The sequence below is a fragment of the Monodelphis domestica genome, chromosome 2, assembly GCF_027887165.1.
Source record: "Monodelphis domestica isolate mMonDom1 chromosome 2, mMonDom1.pri, whole genome shotgun sequence".
Lineage (NCBI taxonomy): Eukaryota > Metazoa > Chordata > Mammalia > Didelphimorphia > Didelphidae > Monodelphis > Monodelphis domestica.
The window spans coordinates 44,260,493-44,288,120 of NC_077228.1; the positions used below are offsets into that span (position 1 = coordinate 44,260,493).

Sequence of the window (27,628 nt, forward strand, 5' to 3'; positions counted from 1 at the left end):
TAGGATTGGCAGGACCTTTGAGGATGAAACAGACAGGAGCTGAGAAGGAAACAGGGACAGCTGAGGGCTTTTGTCCTGCTGTCAGTAATTGATCTATGGCAATGAGGCTGGATTTCTCAGTGTTTTATCAGTATATGATTTCAGCTGGGTGTCACAAGGATAGATAAATACATGAGAGGACAGATTGGTGCACTTGAACTCTGCGACCCCAGGAAGCAATCCTGTGTTCTCTGAGCCCCATGCTCCTGGGGCCATAATGACAGCTTGGACATCTCTCTCATCTCAATACAGATAGCTGGTCATGAATTCACTACATTTATCCTACTCTCTTTCACAGGGAGACAGAGTGCCTAAAATAGAACTCTAAATTCCCAGGTTAATTGTTATCAGTGATTCTATGCTGTGTTGACAAGGGTGAATGAGACAGAAAAGGAAGGACAGACAGACAGACCAAGTCAAATGGTCAGACTCTAACACCTTTGAGAATTTCCTGAGTCCAGGGTCTGAATAGATATCCAATTTGTGTAACATGTAAGAAATGCTTTTGCTTTTATTATCTTCTATTTAACTCAATTAATCTTTTTATTAAGATAATGATGCAAGCAGAAAGGCTTTTGTTTGATAATGTTCTGTAAAGGCAAGAGGGAGCCATAGACTCAAGTGGTCGAAAAACATACTTCCAGACCAGCAATTCTCAACCTAGGGCCCATGAACTTGGTTTTCCTTTGAATATCTTGATAAATGTGTTTCATTATAATTGGTTTCCTTGGTAATCTGATGTATTTTGCTTTATGTGTTTAAAAACATTATTCTGAAGAATCCCTAGACTTCATGAGACTATGCAAGGGGTCAAAAACACATCACAAATGTCAAGAACCCCCACTCTGTTTGATTTAAGAGCCTGGGAAGCATAATTGAGAGCATCGAATCAATGGGCGACTTACAATCAGCGTACATCTTGAGTCCTACTAAGAGTTTTATTCATAGCTTTGACAAAGTTGTGATGCAGAGGGTGGCCCTCTTGGATGTTTCACTTCCAAAGAGTTCCTGAACTCTGAGTTCTTGGCCCTAGGTCTAGAAAGGCAGTAACTTAACTCTTTCACTTGAGAAATGACATCTGTGAAAGGAGGATCCATGTGGCTGAATCATGGAAAGTGTTCATCTTCAGTCTCTGTAAAAGGGGCAAGAATTCCTAAAACCTCGTCTCCTGGGCAGAGGAGGGAAGATTTCTTGGACGGAGTCGAGTTCCTCAAGAGTTCCAGGAGCTCTTAAGAGAGGAGGGAGAATTTCCTGGACAATATTAAGTTCCTAAAAATTCAGGACTAAACTTTCTATAAAGAGAAGAGCAAGTCCTAGTTAGTACCTATATTGCTTCATACAGTCAGAGAACTAGCAAATGAGTCATGAGTTAGGGAAGGAAAAGACCTTTTACTTTGCTCTCTGCATCTAGTGTTAGTTTTTCAAGTTTTACCATTCTGAGAGAGAAAGGGCTATTTCTCTAGCAGCCCTGTTTGTTTTTCTTCTGAGGATTGTCTCTCTCTCCATCTTAAACTATAATGTATGTGCCTATCGGTTTACTAGAGGACAAGAGAAGCTTTTCTCCCATTGCTTTATCTTTGTAACCTCAACATCTTTCACATATGACACAATAAATTCTTGGTGGATTAGATTTAATTAGGGACCAGGCAACTAGATGTACACTCCCACATCACCACCTACTGGTGGAAGCAAAGGTTTGCTGAGTATTTACATGAATGAGGAATGTCCATTTCTAAGGGATAATTTTTTTAAAACCAGATAATTTCATCAGAATTTATTTAGTAGATGTTACAACTTAGATGAGCCAACACTAAAAGCACACAGTTGATTTGTTTATGTTAGCAGACTTTAAAATAATAACTTACAAGCAGTTAAATTGTGCTTCTAGAAGATAATGCTGTTATTCTTTTTGAAAAGTTATATATGGATACATGAAAGCTTAATCATAGTAATATTACTATAATGATGCACAAACCATAGTCTGGGAAACAGTGAGTAGGTAAATTTATCTGAAGCAAAAGTATTTTATGTATGATAAGATTAAATGGGAAGGGGAGCTGCAATAGATTGTGGAAGACCTTGAACAGTGAGCTAAAGGAAACTGAACTTATCCTGTAAACAAAAGGGAACAACTGCATACTTTTACATATGGGAATGACACAACTTGACAGAATGTTTTAGGAAGCTTAATTTGACAGCAATATATAAGAGAGTTTGACGGGAGAAAAAAGCAAGTGGAAGGAAGCTACTTTTATCCTTTCTTCTTCAATGAGTATGAACTGCCCATGGTCCACATTAGTACATGGGGCCTTATCATTTGTGTCCCAGAATAATCCCCACAAGGACCACAATTGTTTTAATAATAATAATAATAATAACAATCACTGACCCTTAAAAAGTGCTTCGGGCTTACAAAATGCTGAACTCATTATCTTTTTAATTTCTTTTTTTTAAAACCATAACCCATATCTCTGGCTTAGAATCAATACTAAGTATTGATTCCAAGGCAGAAGAATGACAAGGACTAGACAATGGGGGTTAAGTGACTTATCCAGAGTCACTCAGCTAGGAATTGTCTGAAGCCAGATTTGATCCATCTCAGCCTGGCTCTCAATCTACTGATCCATCTAGCTGCCCTTACTCATTATCTTATTGATCAACAAGCCTGAGATTCTTGGAGTAGGATCATTACCAGCTATGCATTCCACTACTTAGGCACCACAAAGAAGTGTAGCCTAAGAGAAGGACCCTAGAATAGGAAACCAGAAGACCTGAGCTCTAGATCTAATCCCATGATTTAAAGTCTTAGGACCTAGAGCCAAAAGAGACGTTAGAGATTGACCTCAGCCATATCACCTTGATCAAGTCATTTAACTCCTATAGACCTCAATTTAAAAATGTAGATAGCTCATTTGCAAGATTCCTTCTAGCTCTTTTCATTGATTCTAGTTTATGTATTAATTTGCAAAAAAAAAAAAAAAATCCCATGAGGTTGAGTGCCCTCTAGTGGACATGTATGGAATTCGATGATGTAATTCTTGTCATTTTCAAGGCGTATACTTGAATAAAACTCATAGAATTTTAGTTTTGATTAACGTACTTCAGTCTGTTCAGTACCTGGAGACCAACAATGCCACCAAATTGAATAAAGAAAATGGCATGATGCTGAATAAATATGATAACAGTTTATAATAAGATACAATGCTTTACCACTTCTATGGATCTGCTTCCTTTCAGAAGGCAAACTTTATAATGCTGTTATACTTTTAAAAAATTTATATATGGATGCATGAAAGCTTAATTGTATTAATATCACTGTAATGGTGCACAAAACATATAATGGGGAAAAGCTAGTAGGTAAATGTATCGATTTACCAGTGAATAGTCAAGTGAATAATTCATCTCTTTTTCTGAAGTAATTAACAAAATGCAGGTTTCATTTTGTTAAACCTCTAAACAGTTTTAGCAATTCAGACTTTGTGCTCTTTTTAAAAATATGCTTTAAATCTGAGAATGCTGACACAGCAAGGCAGATTTGAGTCAAAGTATCTCAGTTCAAATACAGGCTCTGCTATTTACTCCATGTGTGACTTTGGAGATGTTATTTAACTATTCTCTTCCTTAATTTCCTTACCTACAAAATGAAGGGGTTAGACTAGATGAACTCAGTTTCCTTCCATCTCTAAGTTCTATGATCTTACTCTATTTAGAGCTCAATTCTCCAATAAGTCACCCCCTCTGATAGCTATTTCACTTTTGTGTTTGGGTGTCCAACATTTTTTGCACACAGTAAATGTTTAATATAATTGTTTTATTGATTGATGTTTCATGCTGAAAACTTACTGTGGATATTTGTTTTGTGTTACAGGGACTTCTGGGTAATCGGGGGCTTCCAGGACCTCCTGGTCCCAAAGGTACTGAGGTATGTGAAAAATCAATGTCCACTCAGCAACTTTTCTTGCTTATTTTTGCCTTTTTTTGTGGACTTTAAAATTTTGCTTAAAGGAAATACTGCTGTGGGATGTGTCATTTTTGCCATAGAGGATTTCAAGTTTCCATTCTATTTTGGCAGGTATTAAATGGTGTCTTCAGTAATTTCTTCTGTTCTGTATTCATTAAGGGATTGATGTCTCCATGACATGTCTACAGAATCTGGATTCAACATTTCATTAATATTCCAAAATTTATCTCATGCTTATAATTTTCAGATTAAGATGGTTTCTTTTTAATTGATGCAAAAGAAATGTCCATGAGCCAAATCAAAGAGAATAAATTATATTGGCATATAACTTTCTGTATAGGTTGTTCAGACATAGTCATACAAAAAATATCCAAAAGAGAAGAAAGCTTTATTCTTTGGGAATAAATAATTTGAGAGCATATAAAATATTTAGCATTAGACTTGGGGTTCTTGGTGTTTTGAAGTAAAATATTTGCAAAAATTTATTTTTCCACATAGATGATTTAACTTCCTTTTAAGTCTTTTCCAAAGAATTTGAAATGCATTCATTGTCAAACTACTGGCACTGTAAACTATCAGAGACTGAATGATATTTGACAATTTGTTTTTGGCTAGCATTTATAAGGTAAAGAACTTTATGTATAAAGAAGGTACCCTAAGGTTATAAAAAAGGTTTCTAAGTAAGTATACGAGTTGAATCTCCTCATTTAAAAGATTAAAAAAATGCATTAATTGATTATACCAATGATTACCAGCCCTAGTTTTTCAATGTCCTATGATATTATAGAAATTTTGAATTTAAGGAAATAGTCCTTTAATTTTTTTTAACTTTACTTTAAATTTTGAGAATTACTTAAAATGTTAGGAAATAGCTATCTGCCCTATCACAGTGATGGCAAACCTTTTAGAGACTAAGTAAGTACCCAAACTGCAACTCTCACAGGGCATGCCTTATCCTAGACAGGGGAGGGAGAAAGAGCTCCCTTTGGGCTGCTGGCAGGTGATGAGAAAAATGTCCTCAGGTGCATGTGGAGAGGGGGAGGAGAGCAGCCCCCTCCAGTACAAGTGCCATAGGTTTGTCAACATGGCCAATATTTAAAAATTACTTAAATTTTTTTTTCTGAAGTGGGAAAAAACAATAGTTCATGGATTTGTAAATACTTTATTATATTTTTTAGGGAGAAGAAGGACCAGTTGGACCCTTTGGAGAGCTGGGTCCACGAGTAGGTATCACATAAATAGTATTTTCTGAAAACTACAAGTGCTTCTCCAGATAAGTCCAAATCTTATACACTATTAGAAAAATAACCACCATATACTTTAACCTAAAGCAATTTTTAAAAAAGTCAAAGCAGAGACTAATTACTTGAATTCACTGGGGCTTGTAACTTATGCCTATTAAATATTTACTCATTTCCCTAATAGCTTTAGCTGTTTATGCTAGTAATCTCTAATGTTTCTCTAAATTTTCTATTATGCCAGACTTAAGTCATTCTAATAACCAGAGAATTGATTTTCTGACTGCATCAACAAAATTGAAGACAACAAATATTTATTTTTAGCCATCATTTCTTGAAGGAATTTTGCCTGTATAATATATCAGGTGTTTTCAAGTTCTAGAAATGGATTTTAAAACACCTTTATTATAATTACCCCTTCATATATATATATATATATTCATATATAAAATTTACCCCTATAAATTTATTAAAATAACTTTTATTAAGATATAGTGACTCAAGGGCCATCCATCAGAGCTCAAATTCAAGGCACCTCATTTTCCCTTTGTAATATGGAGTCAAACTGTAGTTTTCCAAGTGTATGTGTCTTTTTAGAGATCATCTCTTTTCAACCCACTAACTTGAAAGAAATCAAACTGCTTTGTACATTTTTGTTTTAGAGAAATTAAAAATATCACTACTAAATGGGTTTAGTAAAATAGGGTAACTGACCACATTATCCTAAAAGAAATAGGTGAACTTTGTCTTATGTGACTCAGAGGGCTTATGATCTCAAAATTAGAAAATATAGGGGTGAGGATTCGGCTTTACTTCATACTGTCAAATTAAAAATGAACTGATAACTGTTCCTACTAGAATCGTTCTATGATAGGAAGAATGTATGTCTCTTTCCAAAGAGTAACTACCAAAGCAATTTGATTAGCTTATAAAGGGAGCAGTGGTACCCTTCTATTGAGAGAAATGGCCACAATAACTGGTAAGACCATGATGACCTAACAAAAAATGAAGTACCCAGTTAGGAATTTTCGTTTTGATTAAATAAGCAAACCCTCTTCATTCAAACTCCAAGATAGGTTCCTTAACCCAAATCTTATGGGCTATTTATCTCCATCAATCCACTTTAAATTTATACATTTATGGATGGAGAGGCAGCATATAGCATAGTGGATAGAACATTGAACCTAGGTTCAAATTCTGACTTTGGCTCCTATTACATCTCTGATGATTTGATCATGGTCGCATAACCATTCAGAACCATAGTTTTCTCATCTTTAAAATGTACATAATAGCACTTAGAATATCTATACTACCTCCTTTAAACAGTTCTTATGAGGAAAGCACTTTACAGCCATAAAAATTACATAAAGGTGTTGTTATTATTTAGCTACTACTTTATATAAGACATTGTGCTAAGCACAGGAGATACAGATATAAACAATGACACAGTCCCTGCTTTCTAGGAGCTTGTGGTCAAATGTGGAGGTGAAGGACAAGGGAAGCAGATATATAAATAAATATTTATTTAAAAAATTTATATATATGTAAATGCATAAATGAATAAATTTATTTATATTTATATTTTATTTATAATGATAAAAATATATTCACAATAACATAAATAATATATATCTATAAATATGTAAATAAAATGTTTACTTTGCATCTTTCTGTCCATTGTGCTTAGCCCAGTGTCTTGCATATATTAGGCAATTAATAAAAATGTGTTGAGTTGAATTAAAGTAGAGAGGTTAGATTGGCAAGTAGAAGGGCCAACTCTATTTCAGAGATGCTGAGCCATTTCAGTCATGTCGGACTCTGTGACCCCATTTGGGGTTTTCTTGGCAAAGATACTAGAGAGTTTTTTTCATTTTTACAGTTGAGAAAACTGAGGCAAACAAAAAAAAAAGTTAAGTGACTTGCCCAAGGTCACACATATGTTAAGTATCTGAAGCCATATTTGAACTTAGGAAAATGAATCTTTCCTAACTCTATGTCTGTTACTCTATGCACTATAGCTCCCTCTAGCAGCCTCTCAGAAATCGTAGTAAAGGCAAAGAGAATATAGACCATGCATGATGGGAAATAGGGGCAAAGAGACGTCTCAGGATACATGGTCTCAATTCAGTAAAGGTTATTGGTTTTTGTGTCAGAGGAAGTGGGCTTACATTCCAGCTTTGCCATTTCCTTACCACATTACCATCCAAAAGTCCCTTCTTCTCTCTGATCCTCAGTTTTCTCATTTGTAAAAATTGAAGGTTGAACTAGATTCCCTAGACATTTCTCTCTAGTTCTAAACCATATCATCCTGCATTTATTGAAAGTTCCTAGATGAAATAATTCCAAGGACCCTAAATTCAGAATCTTTGAGTCATTTTATGGAATGATAGCTATTATATTAAATCACTGATTATTTCTCAAATATTTGTTTTGGCTACCCAAAGAAATAAAAACATTACAAATCTCAAGACACACTTTTTAAAATGGGGGAGGGGACTATTTATAATGCCAATTTGGGAAACAATATCTCTTTTTTACTATAGGGAAAACCGGGTCGAAAAGGATATGCAGGTGAACCTGGACCAGATGGCTTGAAGGTATAATTTTTCTGTAATTTGTGGATTCATAAACACATGCATATTTGTATTATATATACAAAAATATGAAAACCTGAAAGAAATTAGAGTGACCTTAAAATGCTTCAATATCTGAAAGATCTTTAATTTTACTGGAATGGCTACTGGCTCCACTGACATAGATTGCAAACCCATTCTTCTTCAAGAATTGTGTCTAAAAAACATTCTTTGAACAAACTGGTAGTGACCCTCTCCAAACAGTTAGACCTGTCATTGAGCTGTAAATACAATGAGTTACTAAGTCTATATTTGAGGCCATTTCCTCTTGGTAGCACCTGCCAGCAACTAAGCTCCATTAGTCTGCTAGATTCATATTAAAGTGGAAATTAATCTCCATAGAGATCCAGGATGATAGGTGGACAGTCAAAAAACTCCACTGGTACCTTTATGATGTCTGGAGGAAGGAAAGAAGTCTTCAAGCCCCTTGGGGACTTCCTATGGAGAATTTTAGAAGAAGAATATGCACCTGGTCTGGGCATGCAGAGTTTTTGAGTATTTTCTGTCAACCTGATTTAGAATTTTACCAAGATTTTAGACCCAGATAACAAATCCTATAACAAATGTGTGCAGTTGTATTTAGAAATAAATCTTTCGAAACTCATTTTTAAAAGGATAAATAATTGCTCCAGAATGCTCTATGGCTATAATAATGGAGCACCATAATCTCTAAGCAAACAAAATGGCAGATGTATGTCCCAGAGAGGAGACAGTTGGTGTGAATACATAAGCTGTAGTATTTATTTTGTCAACAATGGTATGTATGCAAGAAATAGCATTAAAAATATAATTCAAGAAGTATATACTATTTCTACTACTACTAATTAATAACAATGGTGATAATAGCTAGCATTTTTTTTAAAAACCCTTACCTTCCATCTTGGAGTCAATACTGTGTATTGGCTCCAAGGCAGAAGAGTGGTAAGGGCTAGGCAATGGGGGTCAAGTGACTTGCCCAGGGTCACACAACTGGGAAGTGTCTGAGGTCAGATTTGAACCTAGGACCTCTCGTCTCTAGGTCTAGCTCTCAACACACTGAGCTACCCAGCTGCCCCCAATAGCTAGCATTTTTAATGCCTTCTACATGCCAGGTTCACAGCTGTTCTTTCCTTCCTTTGATTCTATATGACTACTATTACAACTACTACTATTACTATTTTTTATTTTTTTAAACCCGTACTTGCTGTCTTAGAATTGTTGTCGAGTTTCCATTCCAAGGCAGAAAGAAATAGAATGCTGTGTGTGATGGACAAGTCAGCTAGTCTGGCTGGACTGTAGAGTGCTAGGAGGAAAGGACAATGTATCACAGAGGATTGGAGCCCGCTTATGAAGAGCTTCAAAAGAATTTGTATTTGATCCTGGAGGCAAAGGATAGGTAAGAGGAAGGATGTGACAGACAGACTTGTGCTTTAGGAATTTGACTTTGATAGTCATTTGGAGGATGGAATGAAGAAGAGAGAGAGATTAAGGGAAGCAGACTTATATCTAGATATTTCCATTCTCCTGGTAAGTGGGGATGCTGGCTTGAACCAGGATGGTTAAGTGTGAGTAGAGAAAAGGGGACAGATGCAAGAGGTATAACGAAGAAGAATGGACAAGACATGACAGTTGATTGGTTGACAGAGTGAACTGTCAAAAAATGACTCCAAGATCATTGTAAAATCAATGTCAAAATATTAGCCTTGACTAATGGTATATATTCACTGGTAAAGAATTATGCCATTACCACATTCCACAAACTAATTTTAAAAATTTTAACCTACCAGTTTCTACTCTTTTCTAGTCCACATATCACCACTTTGTCAACAAGGATAGTGTCGGAGATTTTAGCAAACATCTCGTGAAAATAGATATATGTCAATAAGTATAGGAGCAACTAGGTGGCTTAGTGGAGAGAACACCATGCCTGAAGGTGGGAAGTACTGGATTCACATCTGGATTTACATACTTCCTAGCTGTATGACCCTGATCAAGTCACTTAATCCCAGTTGCCTAGCCCCTATCACTCTTCTATCTTAGACATGTTACTCAGACAGAGATGAGTGCAGTTGTTCTGCCTTTGAACCAATAGTTAGTATTGATCTAAGATAGAAGAAAAGGGCTTAAAAATTATATCCATTATTTCTTTCAGTACTCTAAAAAGTATTTTTTAAACTGGCAAATCAAATTCATTGGAGGTTTCCTTTTTTTTTTTTAAATATATTTTATTTGATCATTTCCAAGCTTTATTCGTTAAAGACATAGATCATTTTCTTTTCCTCCCCCCCCCCATCCCCCATAGCCGACGCGTAAGTCCACTGGGCATTAGATGTTTTCTTGATTTGAACCCATTGCTTTGTTGATAGTATTTGCATTAGAGTGTTCATTTAGAGTCTATCCTCTGTCATGTCCCCTCAACCTCTGTATTCAGGCAGTTGCTTTTTCTCGGTGTTTCCACTCCCGTAGTTTATCCTTTGCTTATGAATGGTGTTTTTTTCTCCTGGGTCCCTGCAAGTTGTTCAGGGACATTACACCGCCACTAATGGAGAAGTCCATTACGTTCGATTATACCACAGTGTATTAGTCTCTGTGTACAATGTTCTCCTGGTTCTGCTCCTCTCGCTCTGCATCACTTCCTGGAGGTTGTTCCAGTCTCCATGGAACTTCTCCACTTTATTATTCCTTTTAGCACAATAGTACTCCATCACCAACATATACCACAGTTTGTTCAGCCATTCCCCAATTGATGGGCATCCCCTCATTTTCCAGTTTTGGGCCACCACAAAGAGCGCAGCTATGAATATTTTTGTACAAGTCTTTGTGTCCATTATCTCTTTGGGGTACAGACCCAGCAGTGCTATGGCTGGGTCAAAGGGTAGATATTCTTTTAGCACCCTTTGGGCATAGTTCCAAATTGCCCTCCAGAATGGTTGGATCAGTTCACAGCTCCACCAGCAATGAATTAATGTCCCTATTTTGCCACATCCCCTCCAGCATTCATTACTTTCCTTTGCTGTTATGTTAGCCAATCTGCTAGGTGTGAGGTGATACCTCAGAGTTGTTTTGATTTGCATCTCTCTGATTATAAGAGATGTAGAACACTTCTTCATGTGCTTGTTAATAGTTTTGATTTCTTTATCTGAGAACTGCCTATCCATTTCCCTTGCCCATTTATCAATTGGAGAATGGCTTGATTTTGTGTACAATTGATTTAGCTCTTTATAAATATGAGTAATTAAACCTTTGTCAGAGGTTTCTATGAAGATTTTTTCCCAATTTGTTGTTTCCCTTCTGATTTTAGTTATATTGGTTTTGTTTGTACAAAAGCTTTTTAGTTTGATGTAGTCAAAATTATTTATTTTACATTTTGTGATTCTTTCTATATCTTGCTTGGTTTTAAAGCCTTTCCCCTCCCAAAGGTCTGACATGTATACTATTCTGTGTTTACCCAATTTACTTATGGTTTCCTTCTTTATGTTTAAGTCACTCACCCATTTTGAATTTATCTTGGTGTAGGGTGTGAGGTGTTGATCTATTCCTAGTCTCTCCCACACTGTCTTCCAATTTTCCCAGCAGTTTTTATCGAATAGTGGATTTTTGTCCCAAAAGCTGGGATCTTTGGGTTTATCGTATACTGTCTTGCTGAGGTCGCTTTCCCCCAGTCTATTCCACTGATCTTCCTTTCTGTTTCTTAGCCAGTACCAAATTGTTTTGATGACTGCTGCTTTGTAATATAGTTTTAGGTCAGGGACTGCAAGGCCCCCATCATATGTGTTTTTTTTCATTATTTCCCTGGATATCCTTGATCTTTTGTTCTTCCAAATGAACTTTGTTATGTTTTTTTCTAAATCAGTGAAGAAGTATTTTGGTAGTTCAATGGGTATGGCACTAAATAGATAAATAAGTTTGGGTAGGATGGTCATTTTTATTATATTGGCTCGTCCTATCCATGAGCAGCTAATGTTTTTCCATTTGTTCAAGTCTAGTTTTAGTTGTGTGGCGAGTGTTTTGTAGTTGTGTTCATATAGTTCCTGTGTTTGTCTTGGGAGGTAGATTCCTAGGTATTTTATTTTGTCTAAGGTGATTTTGAATGGGATTTCTCTTTCTAGTTCTTGCTGCTGAGCTGTGTTGGAGATATATAGAAAAGCTGATGATTTATGTGGGTTTATTTTGTATCCTGCAACTTTGCTAAAGTTGTTGATTATTTCAATTAGCTTTTTGGTTGAATCTCTAGGATTCTTTAAGTAGACCATCATGTCATCCGCAAAGAGTGATAACTTGGTCTCCTCCTTGCCTATTTTGATGCCTTCAATTCCTTTATCTTCTCTAATTGCTACTGCTAGTGTTTCTAGTACAATGTCAAATAGTAGAGGTGATAATGGGCATCCTTGTTTCACTCCTGATCTTATTGGGAATGCATCTAGTTTATCCCCATTGCAGATGATATTAGCTGTTGGTTTTAGATATATACTGTTTATTATTTTTAGGAATGACCCTTCTATTCCTATGCTTTCTAGTGTTTTTAATAGGAATGGGTGTTGTATTTTATCAAAGGCTTTTTCTGCATCTATTGAAATAATCATGTGATTCTTGCTAGTTTGCTTGTTGATGTGGTCAATTATGTGGATGGTTTTCCTAATGTTGAAACAGCCCTGCATCCCTGGTATGAATCCTACTTGATCATGGTGAATGATCCTTCTGATCACTTGCTGGAGTCTTTTTGCTAGTATCCTATTTAAGATTTTTGCATCTATATTCATTAGGGAGATTGGCCTATAGTTTTCTTTCTCTGTTTTTGACCTGCCTGGTTTTGGAATCAGTACCATGTTTGTGTCGTAAAAGGAGTTTGGTAGAACTCCCTCTTTGCTTATTATGTCAAATAGTTTGTATAGTATTGGGATTAACTGTTCTCTGAATGTTTGATAGAATTCACAGGTGAATCCATCAGGCCCTGGGGACTTTTTCTTAGGAAGTTCTTTGATGGCTTGTTGGATTTCAATTTCTGATATGGGATTATTTAGGAATTCTATTTCCTCTTCTGTTAGTCTAGGCAGTTTGTATTTTTGTATATATTCATCCATTTCTCCTAAATTGGTGTATTTATTGCCATATAATTGGGCAAAGTAATTTCTAATGATTGCCTTAATTTCCTCCTCATTGGAGGTGCTGTCCCCCTTTTCATCTTTAATGCTGTGAATTTGCTTTTCTTCCTTCCTTTTTTTAACTAGATTGACCAGTACCTTGTCTATTTTGTTTGTTTTTTCAAAGTACCAGCTTCTTGTCTCATTTATTAAATCAATAGTTCTATCACTTTCGATTTTATTAATTTCTCCCTTAATTTTTAGGATTTCTAATTTGGTTTTCTGCTGGGGGTTTTTAATTTGATCGCTTTCCAGTTTTTTCATTTGCATTTCCAATTGATTGATCTCTGCTCTCCCTTGTTTGTTAATATAAGCATTCAGGGATATGAATTTACCTCTGATTACCGCTTTGGCTGCATCCCAAAAGGTTTGAAAGGATGTTTCGCCATTGTCATTTTCCTCGATGAAATTATTAATTGTTTCTATGATTTCTTCTTTAACTAAACGGTTTTGGAGTATCATATTGTTTAATTTCCAATTGGTTTTAGATTTGGTTTTCCATGTACCATTACTAATCATTATTTTTATTGCCTTGTGATCTGAGAAGGCTGCATTCATTATTTCTGCTTTTCTGCATTTGTGTGCTATGTTTCTGTGACCTAATGTATGGTCAATTTTTGTGAATGTGCCATGTGGTGCTGAGAAGAAGGTGTATTCCTTTTTATCCCTATTTATTTTTCTCCATATGTCTATTAATTCTAATTTTTCTAAGATTTCATTCACTTCTTTTACCTCTTTCTTATTTATTTTTTGATTTGATTTATCTAAATTTGATAATGGTTGGTTTAAGTCTCCCACTAGTATGGTTTTATTGTCTATTTCTTCCTTCAATTCTCCTAGTTTCTCCATTAGAAATTTGGGTGCTATATTATTTGGTGCATACATATTGATTAATGATATTTCCTCATTGTCTATAGTCCCTTTTAACAAAATATAATTACCTTCCCTATCCCTTTTGATCAGGTCTATTTTTGCATTGGCTTTATCAGATATCATGATTGCCACTCCTGCCTTCTTTCTATCAGTTGAAGCCCAGAAGGTCTTACTCCATCCTTTAATTCTGACCTTGTGGGTGTCAACCCGCCTCATGTGTGTTTCTTGAAGACAACATATGGTAGGGTTTTGGATTCTAATCCATTCTGCTATTCGTCTACGTTTTATGGGTGAGTTCATCCCATTCACGTTCAAAGTTATGATTGTCATTTGTGGACTCCCTGGCATTTTGATTGCCTTCCCTAATTCTAACCTTTTCTTCTTCGGCTCTACCTTTTAGTCCAGTGATTTACTTTGAAACAGTCCCCCTTGTCCCCTCCCTTGATGTTTCCCTTTTTAGTCCCTCCCTTTTTGTTCCCTCCCCCTCCCCCCTCTCTTTCCCTCCCTTTTTGTTCTCCCTCTCCCCCTCCCCCCCTTGGTTTTCCCTTCTCCTTACCCTTGTTGGGTAAGATAGAATTCAAGATCCCAATGGATCTGGATGTTTTTCCCTCTCAGAGCTGATTTCCCTGAGATTGAGGTTTAAGTAACCCCCCCCCCTCTCTTCCTCTCCTTCTTATAGGAGTTTTCTTCCCCCCCCCTTCCCATGTGAATCTTTGTGTGAGAATGATTATTCTATTTGGTCTTTCTTTACCCCCTATTTATACATTACATTTTCCCCACATGTTAGTATACATAAGTTGATATAAATGTAGTCCTTATAGAAGAGAGTTTGAGTAAAAGAAGAAGATAACATTTTCCCCTTTCCTTAATATTTACCTTTTCAGGTATTCCTTGCTCTTTGATTTTCGGTATCAAACTTTCCACAGAGCTCTGGTCTTTTCTTTGCAAAAAGTTGGAAGTCTTCTATTTTGTTGAATGCCCATACTTTCCCTTGGAAGTATATAGTCAGTTTTGCTGGGTAGCTGATTCTTGGTTGGAGACCCAGCTCTCTTGCCTTTCTGAAGATCATGTTCCATGCCTTACGATCATTCAGAGTAGAACTTGCAAGGTCTTGGGTGACCCTGATTGGCATTCCTTTATATCTAAATTGTCTTTTTCTGGCTTCCTGTAGGATTTTTTCTTTTGTTTGATAGCTTTGGAATTTGGCAATTACATTCCTGGGAGTTGTCTTTTGGGGGTTTAGTGTAGAAGGTGTTCTGTGAGCTCTGTCAGTGGCTGTATTGCCCCCTTGTTCTAGAATCTCTGGGCAATTTTCTTTGATTATATCTTGATTCACCATGTCCAGTTTGGTGTTTATTTCTGGCTTTTCTGGGAGTCCAATTATTCTTAAATTATCCCTTCTCCCCCTATTTTCCAGATCTATCACCTTGTCGGTGAGATATTTTATGTTCTCTTCTAATTTCTTGGTATTTTGGCTTTGCTTTATTGATTCTTGCTCTTTTACACGATCGTTGTCTTCCAGTTGCCTGATTCTGGCCTTTAAAGCCTGGTTTTCTTTTACAGTTTGGTCAAACTGGTTTTGTAGATGCGTGAATTTCTTTTGCATTATTTCCAACTTTTCCTCCCAGAAGGCTTCCATCTTTTTGGTCATTTCTGATTCAAATTCTTCATAGGTTTGTGGAGAGTTTCCATTTCCTTTGGAAGGTTTTGGAGCATTTTCTTTTATATTATCTTCTGTCTGCTCTGTATTTTGTATTTTGGCTCCATAGAATGTGTCCAAAGTCGCCCCTTTCTTCTTATTTTTCTTGGTATTTTGGGGCTTCTGTGGTTCTGTGGAGTTTGCCATTTCTGAATGTGGAGGATTAGTTTTTCTTGTCTCTGTCTGGTGTTCAGTGGCTTTAGTCCTGGGCAGATAGTTCTATGAGCTTTCCCTGGGTTAAACTGAATATGCCTCACTGGAACTGGAATGGAAGGGTCGGACCACGAGGCCACACTCTCCCCCCGGCTCGCTTTCCGGAAGTTGCCTTCAGAATCGCTGGCCGTGAGGCTGTTTCATCGGCCTGCGGGGGGATGGGCTGCAGCTTTCCCAAGCTCCGGGCAAGGACTTTCACTGAGACTTGGATAGCAGGATCCAGCCCGTGAGGCTGTCTTGCCCGCCCTGAGGGTTGCTGTTGTTTCGACCAGCTCTCTGCAGCGGAAGCCCCAGGCAGTAACTTTCACTGGGACTCAGGTAGAAGGCCCTGAGGGTTCTGCTCTCTGAGCCTGGCCGGGCTGCGGCTTCCGGGAGCCTTGGACTCTGCGCTCCTACCCCTGAGGTCCGAGTGATCTCGGGTTCTGGCTTTTAAGGGGAGACATACCTTTTGATCCGGGTCCAGGTCCAGGAGGAGGGTTCCCAGGGTCTGTGCTGTTGATCGTTTTGAATTTCGGCGCCTTAGGAGCTTATCGTTTGAGATCGGTCGGGAAGGGTTTTCCGGAGATCTGAGCTTTAGCTTTCTCTAAGCCACCATCTTAACCGGAAGTCCGGAGGTTTCCTTATTATCTTACTTAAAGAATCACAGGAACTTGGAGTTGAAAGGGACTTTAAAGGCCATCTGGACAAACCGATACCTGAACAAAAATCTTTTCTACAGTATAGCTGAGATACAGCCATCCTACCTTTACCTTTACCCACCATGTCCAGATGCAGTCATTCCAATTTTGGGTAGCTCTTCTTGTTAGGAGTTTTGTTTTTCTTACCTTGGAGCTAAATTTGGGATTTCTATCTAGTACTTAAAGTTCCACCCTTGTTAGTCTGTCTGCCATAAGGCTCAGTCCATTTCAGTCCATCTTCTATGTATCAGAATGCTTTTTCTAAAGCACAAATACAATCATGTCACATACCTCCGCACTTCCCCATTTCTTAGATCAATAAACTCCAGTGGCTTCCTATTGCCTCCAAGATCAAATATAAATCCTCCCCTTGGCATTCAAAGCCCTTTGTGACCTACCCCCTCATACCTATCCAGTCTTCCTACATTTTACACACCCCTTCACCCCTGCACATACCCCTCCATCCAGTGACATCGACTTCTTTCTATTCTATGAACAAAAAAACTCCATCTCTCAGCTCTGGACACTTTCTATCTATCCCTGTGCCTAGAATACCTTTTCTCTTCTCATCTCCTCCTCATGCCTTTCCTGGATTCCTTCAAGTCCCAATTAAAATCTTGCCTTCTACAAGAACCCTTTCCCAGTCCCTTTTAATTCTGATGCTCTCCCTATATCAGAGTTTTGCACATCAAAGTATTAATATTTGGGTTTTTTTATTTTATTTTTGAAAATTAAATCATCCCCACACACTACCTATAGTAAATTAAAAGAAAGAAAAGCTATACATAGCTACGTAGTTAAGCCAAACAAATTCCTATATTGGTTATGTCAGAAAATATAAGTCTCTGTTGTATATCAAAGCAATTTCTCTGTGCAGCATTCTTCTGACCTACCAGCCTAATAATACTGTGTTCTTGAGGAAGTCATCGTGACTTTTATTGATCACTGCTCCCTTTCCTAGATTTTTTGTGATGTCTTTAATGATATTTTTAGAATTTTGCCAGGGATCAAGTCAAGCATGCCGACCTTTACTTTCCAAATTCTATACTTTTTCCTTTCGTAAAAAATAGTGACTACATTTCCCTTCTTCAAATCCTGTGCTATGCTTGCCACTCTTGCAGATTTCCAAAGATCACCCACAATGGTTCGCCCATCACATCTGCCAAGACTTTCAGTATCTATCACGTAGTTCATCTTGGCCATTTGCCTTGATTTAATTAAACAGTTGCTCTTTTGCTACATAGCGAATAATAATTATTAAAGCTAACACTTATGTAATGCCTTACTATTTGCCAAGTACCTTATATGTATTTTCTTTGCTTGGATATTAACTAGCTCCCTATTGACTATTTTTATTAAGTCTTTTTTATTTCCTTCAACTGTAACCTTGTGTCATAATTCCCTGTTTTCTAGTCCAAAGGTCATCCTCCCAAATAAAAGTTAAGCAATGAATTGAGCAATTCTGATTTCTGTTATCCACTAATACCATCTCATCCATACTGAGCAGTCATCTTATTCTCCCCTTTACTTTCTGGCTTTAGCACATCAGATTTGGACTTTTTTTTATCTTTAATGTTCATCATTAAACTCAATGCATTCTGACCTTTAGGACTCGTGATACAGCTCTCATAAAATCATATTGTCCTTTGGTATCCATTCTCATTATTTGTCCTCCTTTGTTTTCATCTTTTTTTCAATAAATACATAGATAAATAGATATAAATGAATATATATGTGTGTGTATATAAACACATGTTTGATGACATTCGTTGCTTATCTATTTTTAAGCTTATAAGCTTCTTGTTTAGCATTCTTTGTCAAGCTGACCTTTTCTTGCTTCTCAGAATCATTTGTCTTTGGGTCATGCAAAAATATTTCTTGAAAACATACCATGCCTCTTTGGGCAAATTTTCCCTTTGGAATGTTAGGAGAGAGTTGGAAAGATAGCAGATTACAGGAAGAGAAGGGAATTTCAGACAAAGTTTTAGCAATTGAGTAATTCTGAATAATGATAAAAACATAGATATAACAATCCCACATACAACTGAAATAATGATATCATAAGCCCTGAGAAGCTCAAGGAACTGGGTCTCCAAGGATAATATCAATGACCAAAATCCATTATAATACATTATGATGCACTATATAATAGATACCAGTTAATTATCTAAAAAATTTCCCTTGCCTTACCACATACTATATAAAGTTTTGGTTAAATCTTATATAGAAAAAAATAAGATTTTTAAAAGAAAATATTTCTCTTAAAAATCAACAAAAATATTAAAATGTTATTCAATCTCTTTGTTTTATACAAACAGGGAGAACCAGGAGATCAAGGACACCTTGGAAAAGTTGGGGAAGCAGTAAGTTTATTTTATCTTTTCTGGTCTCATGTTCATTTTTTTTACCATCTATTAGTCCTGCTACCCATATTTAGTGCTAAAAAACTCTAGTAATCTTCCTATTTATGTTTTGCAAATTTTTTATATACGTAAAAATTCTCCATGAAAAAATCAAACCTATTTAAAAAAAGAAGAAATTTTAAAACAATGATATGATCCAATATAAGACCTAAATTCTCTCATTTGTGTTCATTTGTTGTGTTATTTAAGCATAATTTAATGGTAATTTTCCTTTAGCTTAATCTTATAGTAAAATTAGCAAGAAATAAGACTAGTTTTTTAAAAATAATTTGAGAGTTGCACTTCATCTAATGATCATAGTGTTAAATCACTAGGCATGAAAACAGTATATTTAATTATTCTGTGATTTACATGTTACATTTAAAACTACTATTAAGTTAATGATATTGGACAGATTGATTAAAAAAAAATATGCTGCATCCCATTCTGTCAATGGTAGATATTTTAGCAAGCTCCTATTCATTCTTGCTATGGGGACATTATTTAATTAATTTTAATAAAATAATTAGAGATATCCCTTAATATAAAGAAATATATTGCAATGGCATAATAATATCTCCCTTGACAGACCTGTATAGCAAAAAAAAAAAGAATTCAATCAAGGGATGGGATTAGGTAAATGGAAATGGAGAGAGAAAGAGAGAGAGAAAGAGAGAGAGAGAGAGAGAGAGAGAGAGAGAGAGAGAGAGAGAGAGAGAGAGAGAGAGAGAGAGAGGGAGAGAGAGAGAGAGAATAGAAATTAACAGAATTTGCTTCACTATTAGATGTGAGACCTGATTTTGGAGACCTTTGTTTTTGAAATGAAAACACAACAAATTTCTGAGGATTATTCAATTTCTAACATTCGATGACTACTATATCTCAGATTCTCATAGTTCATGTTTATATTTATAAATTTGTCCAAAGTCTAAAAAAATTCAATGTTGTTACCACTTCTAAAGTATTGCATTTCAGAAATTGATTAACCCTCATGTAAACCGATTTTTCTTTTATTTATCCTAATCTTGTCTCTATCAATTTCCAAAAGGTGTCCCTTAACTTGGAATTTTGTATACTTAAAAATAAAGTCTAATTTTGAGAGCACTCCAACTAAGCTGAGTTTGGCCAGCAGGTGGCAAAACTGGGTCATAAAACAGATGACAGATTGAAGAAGCTGGGCAGGGTTGACCAAGCCCATGGATCTGATAAGATGGGCTAGGATCTAATCAGAATGAAGCCAGGATGGAGATAGAACAAAGAGCCAAAAAAGAAAGCAAGTAGTTACTATGGAAGTAAAGAGCTGATTTGTGATAGAAAGCTGTTGGGTGGGTCACTGAGTCAAGTTCTTGACATCCTCCAGTTTGTGATATGGCTGGGTACCCAGCTTTGCCCAAAGAGCTCATTAATCAGGGAAGCCCTCCTGAGGATATACTAGGAAAAGGGAAATCAGACAGACAGTTTAGTATAATCTAATCAGATCTGTAGACCACAAGATCCTAGTATATAGTAGTGAGCTGATGGAGTGAAAGTAACCAGAAGTAATTCTTGGACATCATTTGTATCTTCTACCAAGTCACTTTACTTCCCTTGAACTCAATCTGTACGATAAAGGGATTGGATGCTCAAAAGCATTATTTATTAAATTAATAATGTCAGGTTAGTTGTTGGAAAGAACTGCTTCTTATTCCGACCATCTTGTTCTGATAAACTTTGATGTCGCATTCAGTTCTGTAATATGTATTGGGAAAGGAAAGGGAGGATTGAAAAATGGGGGATAGTGGGAGGTTTGTATGGGAAAGACAAAACTGTAATATTTATTGGGAAAGGAAAGGGAGGATTCAAAATGGGGGATAATGGGAGGTTTGTGTGGGGTATGGAGGAGTTTAAGGGGAGAGAAGGAATATTGCTCGGAGAAGCAAAGGAGGGAGAGATGCCCCCTGCTGAGAGAAAGCAGCAGGGGTCCGATAAGGTCTGTTTTGTCTTGAATGACTGAACTGAAGTTCAGTTCCCTCTATGCCCAGAAAAGATAGTCCACTTATCTGACTGCAAATTCAAATAATATAAAGTTTAATAACCAGTTGGGATTGGAGTTCTTTCCTCAGCTTCAGAGTTCAGCCAGGCCCCAGAGGCTGGCAGAGGGTTCTTCCACTCCCGTCTACTCTATATTAGTCCAGTTTTGTCTAATACAGAATCTTAGCAGTAGATAGAGAGCAAACAAGAATAGGTCTAACTTTCAGAAGTGATTGGGCCTGGATCTTCAGGCTGAACCAAGAAGAGGCGGCACACCACACCAGACTGGGCTGAACAAGCTCCTCTATCCTCCAACACCAGGAAGCAAGTCCTCCCACCTGGCAGGAAGGAAGTGCTAGTCACAAGACCCAACTGCCACTCCCAGTTGCCCCTTCCCCCACCAACTATTAGTCTAATTTCCTTTCTGCAATCGTCCCCTTTTTTTGTTGTGACCTTCCCAAGGTCACTTATTTGGATTATGGTTACCAATTTACTAAATCTACTCTAAGGATTCTTTGCAGGAAAGTTTGAGTAAGGGTAGTTTTGGGTTTTACAATAAATTCAGTACATTAAATGTTGAACAAAACTATTACAAGATATTTGAATCTTAGTGCTAATACTACTTACTCTATGTTAATTAAAACTAATACATTGTTTACAGAAATTATTTACATATAATACAACAATATACATTGTTCCACATCATGATGTCAGTCAAATTGAAATATCTATTGATCTTTCTATTTGCCTAAGACCCCTCCTAAGTTTCAGAAACTTTAAAATGGCACCTTGCAAGCCTTTGCAGTGTTCCCTTGGGAATCCATTTGTGTTACTCCTAACTTACTAAGATACTAAGTCAAATCAGAAAGCAGAATAACTTTAAAGAGCAAAGATATCAAAACCTATAATATAATCCTGGGGCTGAATCTGTTTATTTTGAATCCTAGTAATTAAGTTAAACAAACAAGTTAAATTAGAACATATTATCAAATGTTATTGGTTTCTGAGAAGTTGTGGAACATGATCAAATAATTACATTAATGAGTTTAGAATTTGAAGCAGCATTTTATTGGAGTTAGGGGAAAAGTAAAATTATTTTAAAATGCTTAACCAAAAAGGCTAATTTGATACAGTAGTGAGCCATGCTACCCTGCTCTAAGTTTTCCATGAGTTCAAAGTCCTGATTTGATGGAATTTGATTTTGTTTCACTTAGTGGACTCTATTCATTTTATATGCTAAAGAGTGTTAGTTGTCCATGAACTTCCTAGGTATTGAATTAGACTGATACTCTCTTCAAGGTAGGATTTTTAGGGATGCCACATTTGTGTCTGGAGTAGCTGAGTGGTGCAGTGGATAGAATGCTGAGCCCACAGTCAAAAAGACATACTTCCTGAGTTGAAATCCAGCCTTAGATATTTATTAGCAGTGTGACTCTGGGCAAGTCATCCAACCTCATTTGCCTCAGTTTCCTCATCTGTGAAATGAGCTGGAGGAAGAAATAGCAAACCACTTCAATATCTTTTCCAAGAAAATGCTAAATAGGGTCACGATAAGTCAGGCACAACTGAAATGACTAAACAATAAAAACAATTTGCATCTAAATTTTATAGAATTTGGGAAAGGTTCTACTCACCTAATTGAGCATAAATTCTCCTTAGTTGGGAGTTACTGGATTGGAGGATGTCTACCATTTACTCTGCCTCCACATCTCCCTCCAAGCTCACCCCAATATACAAATAATAAAGAGCAGCAAAAAGGCTGCTATAAACCCCACAGAGTAGAAATCAGAGTGTTTCATATAATTATGGTATTCAGTCAAAAAATATTTGTTAATTGCTTTCTCTTTGCTTGGCACTGTGCTAAGTGATGGATATGCAAAGAAATACAAAAACATGTGCCCCTGCAGATTTTCAACTGAGATTATATCCCAACTAAACATGTAACCTTGAGTAAATCACTTAACTCTTTAATCCTCAATATCTTCATCTATAAAATGGGAATGATAATCCCTTTATTATCTGCTTTGTGAGTAAAGTGCTTTATCAGCCTTGATGAACTATGGAAATGTGAATTATCCTTATTACCATTAATAATTCTTATTCCGGATTTCTCTAACAAGGCTTTGCAGGAAACTAGGTCTCTATGCTGTTCATCAGAGTGTAGATTTAAAACAGGAAAGATCTGAGAGGGTATTCAGTCCAAACCTTTATTTTACAGGAGAGAAAATTGAGACCCAAGAAGAAGAAAGGACTTAGTCAACCAATTATAAATAGCAGAGGTGGGGGTTGAAAGGAAGACTTTTATCTCCAACCACAGCATTTGGCTTCCCTTAATACAGTGTCACTGCAGGAACCATATTTTTTCTGTTAATTCAACATAATGTCATGAGACAAAAGAAATTAAAAGCACGTTGCTGACCATTAGCTTTTGGACTTGGTCAGGATTATAGAATAATGAGATAAGTTTAATTTTATGGTTCAATGGCCATTGTCTAAGAGTTAGAATACCATCAATGAGTTGGTAATTTCACATTTTCAGATAAGAAAATCACAATTTATAAAGACCACTAATGAAAAGTATCCTTAAAGAGGCAAAAACTGAAAAGTTTTCAAAGTAATAGTAAGAATAAATGGAAAATAGTCAAAGGTACTGATAGGCAGGCAGGTGATCCAGTGGCTAGAGTGTTGGGTCAAATGTGGCCTCAGACACATATTAGCCTTGAAACCTTGGGTAAGTCACTTAACTTCTGTTTGCCTTAGTTTCCTTAACTGTAAAATGAGGGTAATAATAGCACCTACCTCCAAGGATTGGTTATTTTGAGGATCCAATTAAATAATATTTGTGCAAAATGCCTGATCCTTGATAGGTGCTTATTAAATGCTCAATCCCTGGGCAGCTAGATGGCTCAGTGTTTAGAGAGACAAGATGAGAGATGGGGGTCCTGGGTTCAAATCTGGAATGGCCCTTAACACTCCTATGCTTTGGAACAGATACCTAGTATTGGTTCAGACAGAAGTTAAGAGATTAAAAAAAATTAAATACAAATTCGTACCTTTTGTCTTGGAATAAATTCTAAAGATTAGTTCCAAGGCAGTAGAGACATAAGAGACCTGAGACTTTGTTTTATAAATAATGAATGAATGAATGAATGAATGAATGAATGAATGAATGAATGAATGAACAAATAAATGTCTGTTCCCTGCTAATTGCCACATTAGTTCCCCATTCCATTAGTGAGGCTAGATTCAAAGCAACATGAAGGTGAGAGGCAAGTTGAGAGAATGAAAAACAAAAGTGTTTCACACTTGAGTGAAACATTTCTTTATAAGTAAGACATAAAAAAATTCCACTAAAAACATAAAAGCATTTGCTTAAGAATATGGGCTCCCAAGCAATGTCCAGGTGTGCTTGAGAGTGTGCTTACACAGGTGTTGGAGTTGTTGGGCCCCAGAAGGATTTGCTTTGTTTCTTTAGCATCTTTGATACTCTTAGGAAAAGACTTCTAAGAAAAAGTAAACAGTGAATGTAAAAGTAGAGAGGTGAGCTAGACTATTGTCCTTACAGCCAAAAGGAACATGATTTCAAGGAAAAGAGACTTAACAGTAAACTACTTTTCACAAAAACTAATAGGATTAGGTTTAGTACTGAATGATGGGTCAAGATTATATTTCTTTAAACAAAAATTTATTAACACTGATATTTCCTTCCCGTGTCTTCCCAACCCCCTGCCCCATAGTAGCCTCTGATAAGAACCAAATATAAAAAAGCAAAAGGAATCAACTCATTAGCTATTTCTTATAGCACTGATCTCATTCCTCACCTGTAGTTCAAGAATGGCACCTTCTATTACTTGAAGAATTGAATTGCTGTGAAGACAAAGGATTATACTTCTGTGTAGAGAAAACAATCAAAAGCTAAGGGTGGGAAGAAGTGAGAGGAAGTTGCAAGGAAGTGTATTTTGATTCAATAAAAGGGAAAATTTCCCAAGTAATCAAGTTGTCCCCAAAAAGAAAGGTTACCTCAAAGGGGAATGAATTTCCCATTACTGGAAGCCTTCAAGGAGAGGCTAGATGACTATTGGTTGAGAGTACTGGGGTTTGTGGAGACATAGATAGAAGATACTTATGGTTCTAGGAGGAAATGGATCTAGATCACTCCTGTGTGGGTCCAAACCAAATTAAATTTTAATTGGGAAATATTTGACAATTAAAATATAATAGAGATAGATAATGTTAATATATAAATTTCTCAGTCAATATGATCCTTATGTATAGTTTAGTGGCCCCCATTTCTATTCGAGTTTGACACCTCTGATCTAGATGACCAAAAAAGACCTCTTCAATCTCTTTTTAATTTTTAAAAAATTTCCAACTTAACAAGTGACAAGTTAAATGAATAATGCTATATATAAAGGAAAACAAAAAATATTATTCTACCTGAAGGTATGAATCTCCATTCTGTATAGCTTTTCCTTTTAATTACTTTGATTATGACAAAATCAGCATTGAACTTTCAAAGATATCCTACTTATCTGTGTTTCCTTCTGGTCTTCCTTCTGCTCTGTACATTTAAAAACAGTTCAATCACCACCTTTTGTTTCTTCTCTTTTACCTTTTTTTTGTCAACCCTATCACTATACCCTTTCTTCCTCATATCCCAATGCAAAAAAGAAAAAAAATCTTTATAGCAAATACATATAGTCAAAAAAAGGCAATCCCTATATTAGCCATGTCTGAAAATTTATATTGCATTCTGTACCTTGAATTGGTCATCATTTCTTTGTCAAGAAGTAAATATCATACTTCCTTATTGGATCTCTGGCTTGATCAGAATTCTTACGTCCTTGAAAGTTGCTTTTATATTGTTGATATTGTAATAAAAATTATTCTCCTTTTGCTCACTCATTTGATATCATGATAAGCCAAGATTAAACTGTATAGCAGGAAACCTTGCCTGAGAAATAAAATAATCAGAAGTTAATTATATAAGATAGTAACAGCAGAATTTATAAGCAAAGTATTAATAAGAATAATAATGAAATTATTTTAATCACATATATGTACACAGTCAACATTGATTTAGTTGATGTTCTCTATTTTACAAATGTTATTACAGATAGCGGAAAGAATTCTGGGCAAGTATATTAAAAAACTCCGATTGAGGTTTAATATCTCTCTCCTTCCCTTAGATTTGACTCACTAGAATGTACTCTTCATCACAAGGTACCAAATGCAGATTGTGACTTCAAAAGTTAACTTAAAAAAAAAAAAGAGACCCAAATTAGTTCTCTGATTTTGTCTCTTTTGCTGGTCTTCTATATAGCGTATTAACATAGTGAATTAATTTGGAGTGATATGTCGACCACATGTGTTTCCAAAGTTGTTCTAAATGGAACATAACATCTGTTCCTTTACAAATTTAAGTGTCACTAGGAAAAAAATTGTTTTGAGAACAATGAAACATTTTCTTTTCATATTCACTAATGACATTTTTCCTGAATATCTTACATGTGTTCTGAATCCCTAGGTTAATATTATAATCTTTCCTACATTTGGGACTATAGAGCATTTTCTTCCTCAATCCTTTGGGAAAGGTTTAAAAGGAATTTCTTTAGCTAATTCCAATAAGGTCTTTGCCTTTAAAAAGTGTTCTATTTGGGAATCTTTACTATTTCAAGAACTTCACAACATAGCTTAATTGGGGGGGGGGGACACCATTACCTTTTGAGAAGGTGGGGGGAGATGTTGAATTTTGAGGTCTTGTACTCCTTCTGACTTTAAGAAAAATCATTAAGTAAAATCTGGATTTTATTTTGCTCATAACTATAGCCAGCTTATGTTTTAAAGAGAATTTTCGTGTAAGTATGAAACCATTTCATTACTTCTGTCACTGATTAAAAGACAGTAGCTGGGAAAGTGAAAAATCTTTATGGCCCATTCTTTTTTCCCTTGAGATGACATGCATGTGGGGAGAAGGAGCCAGAGGCTGTTCGGGGTGAAGGCTGGGGAGAAGAGAGATGAATAGAAGGGGGTGAGGACTTTGAAGATGGTACCACCTGGCCATATTGAATGGCAAATATTTTACCATTGTGAAGAAATAACTTTCTAGTGGGCGCTAAAGATTCCAATAACAAATAATGTTCATGTTGGTCATAGAGGGAAACTTTTCTTCCCTGTGTAAATGGTACTAATGAGACCAATAGCATAATGTAAGAGCATTGAACTGGAAATGCTATTTCGAGGTTCAAGTCCCAGCTCTGCCAGAGATTAGATGTGTGATTTCGGACATATTACTTTATCTTTCCTCTCTCGATGTCTTTAGCTGCACAATGGGGATAATTAGGGTAAGTGTGCAATTTAATGAGATGATGTATTTTGGAGAGTTCTTTAGAAATTTTAAAGCACTATGCAAATTTAAATGTAAGATGTTCACTAAAATATGATTCCATTTCCCGGGAACGTTAGTGAACATGGAAATCAGTGATCAAACTGACCAACTTAAGATTTGGCAAACATAAAAGTGATTTAAAAAAATTCAAAAGGACATAGTTAGTTACAAGCCAATAGGAAATGGACAGTGTGCCACAAGGGACCAAAAAGGAGATATAGTATCAGAATGCTTAAATATAGCATAGCTTTTGTTAAAGACAAATGTCACCTAAGTCAACAACAACTGTTGCACTTCAATTTCACTCAGTACTTTGGACTATTACTTTCTAATGTATTTACCATGTAACGTATTATGTTAGAATTTTTATATTGA

The 27,628-nt window shown here is 36.1% G+C and overlaps 1 protein-coding gene across 2 annotated transcripts in view; it reads left to right on the forward strand.

Moving 5' to 3' along the window:
* The window catches only part of COL24A1 (collagen type XXIV alpha 1 chain), a 399,913-nt gene that overhangs the window by 217,077 nt on the left and 155,208 nt on the right, over positions 1 to 27,628 (forward strand). For both annotated transcript variants that reach the window (XM_007480591.3, XM_056815400.1), the window contains 4 exons: positions 3,908 to 3,961; positions 5,179 to 5,223; positions 7,782 to 7,835; positions 18,772 to 18,816. In XM_007480591.3, the coding sequence (XP_007480653.1) occupies positions 3,908 to 3,961; positions 5,179 to 5,223; positions 7,782 to 7,835; positions 18,772 to 18,816 (198 nt within the window). The remainder of the gene's footprint in view (positions 1 to 3,907; positions 3,962 to 5,178; positions 5,224 to 7,781; positions 7,836 to 18,771; positions 18,817 to 27,628) is intronic.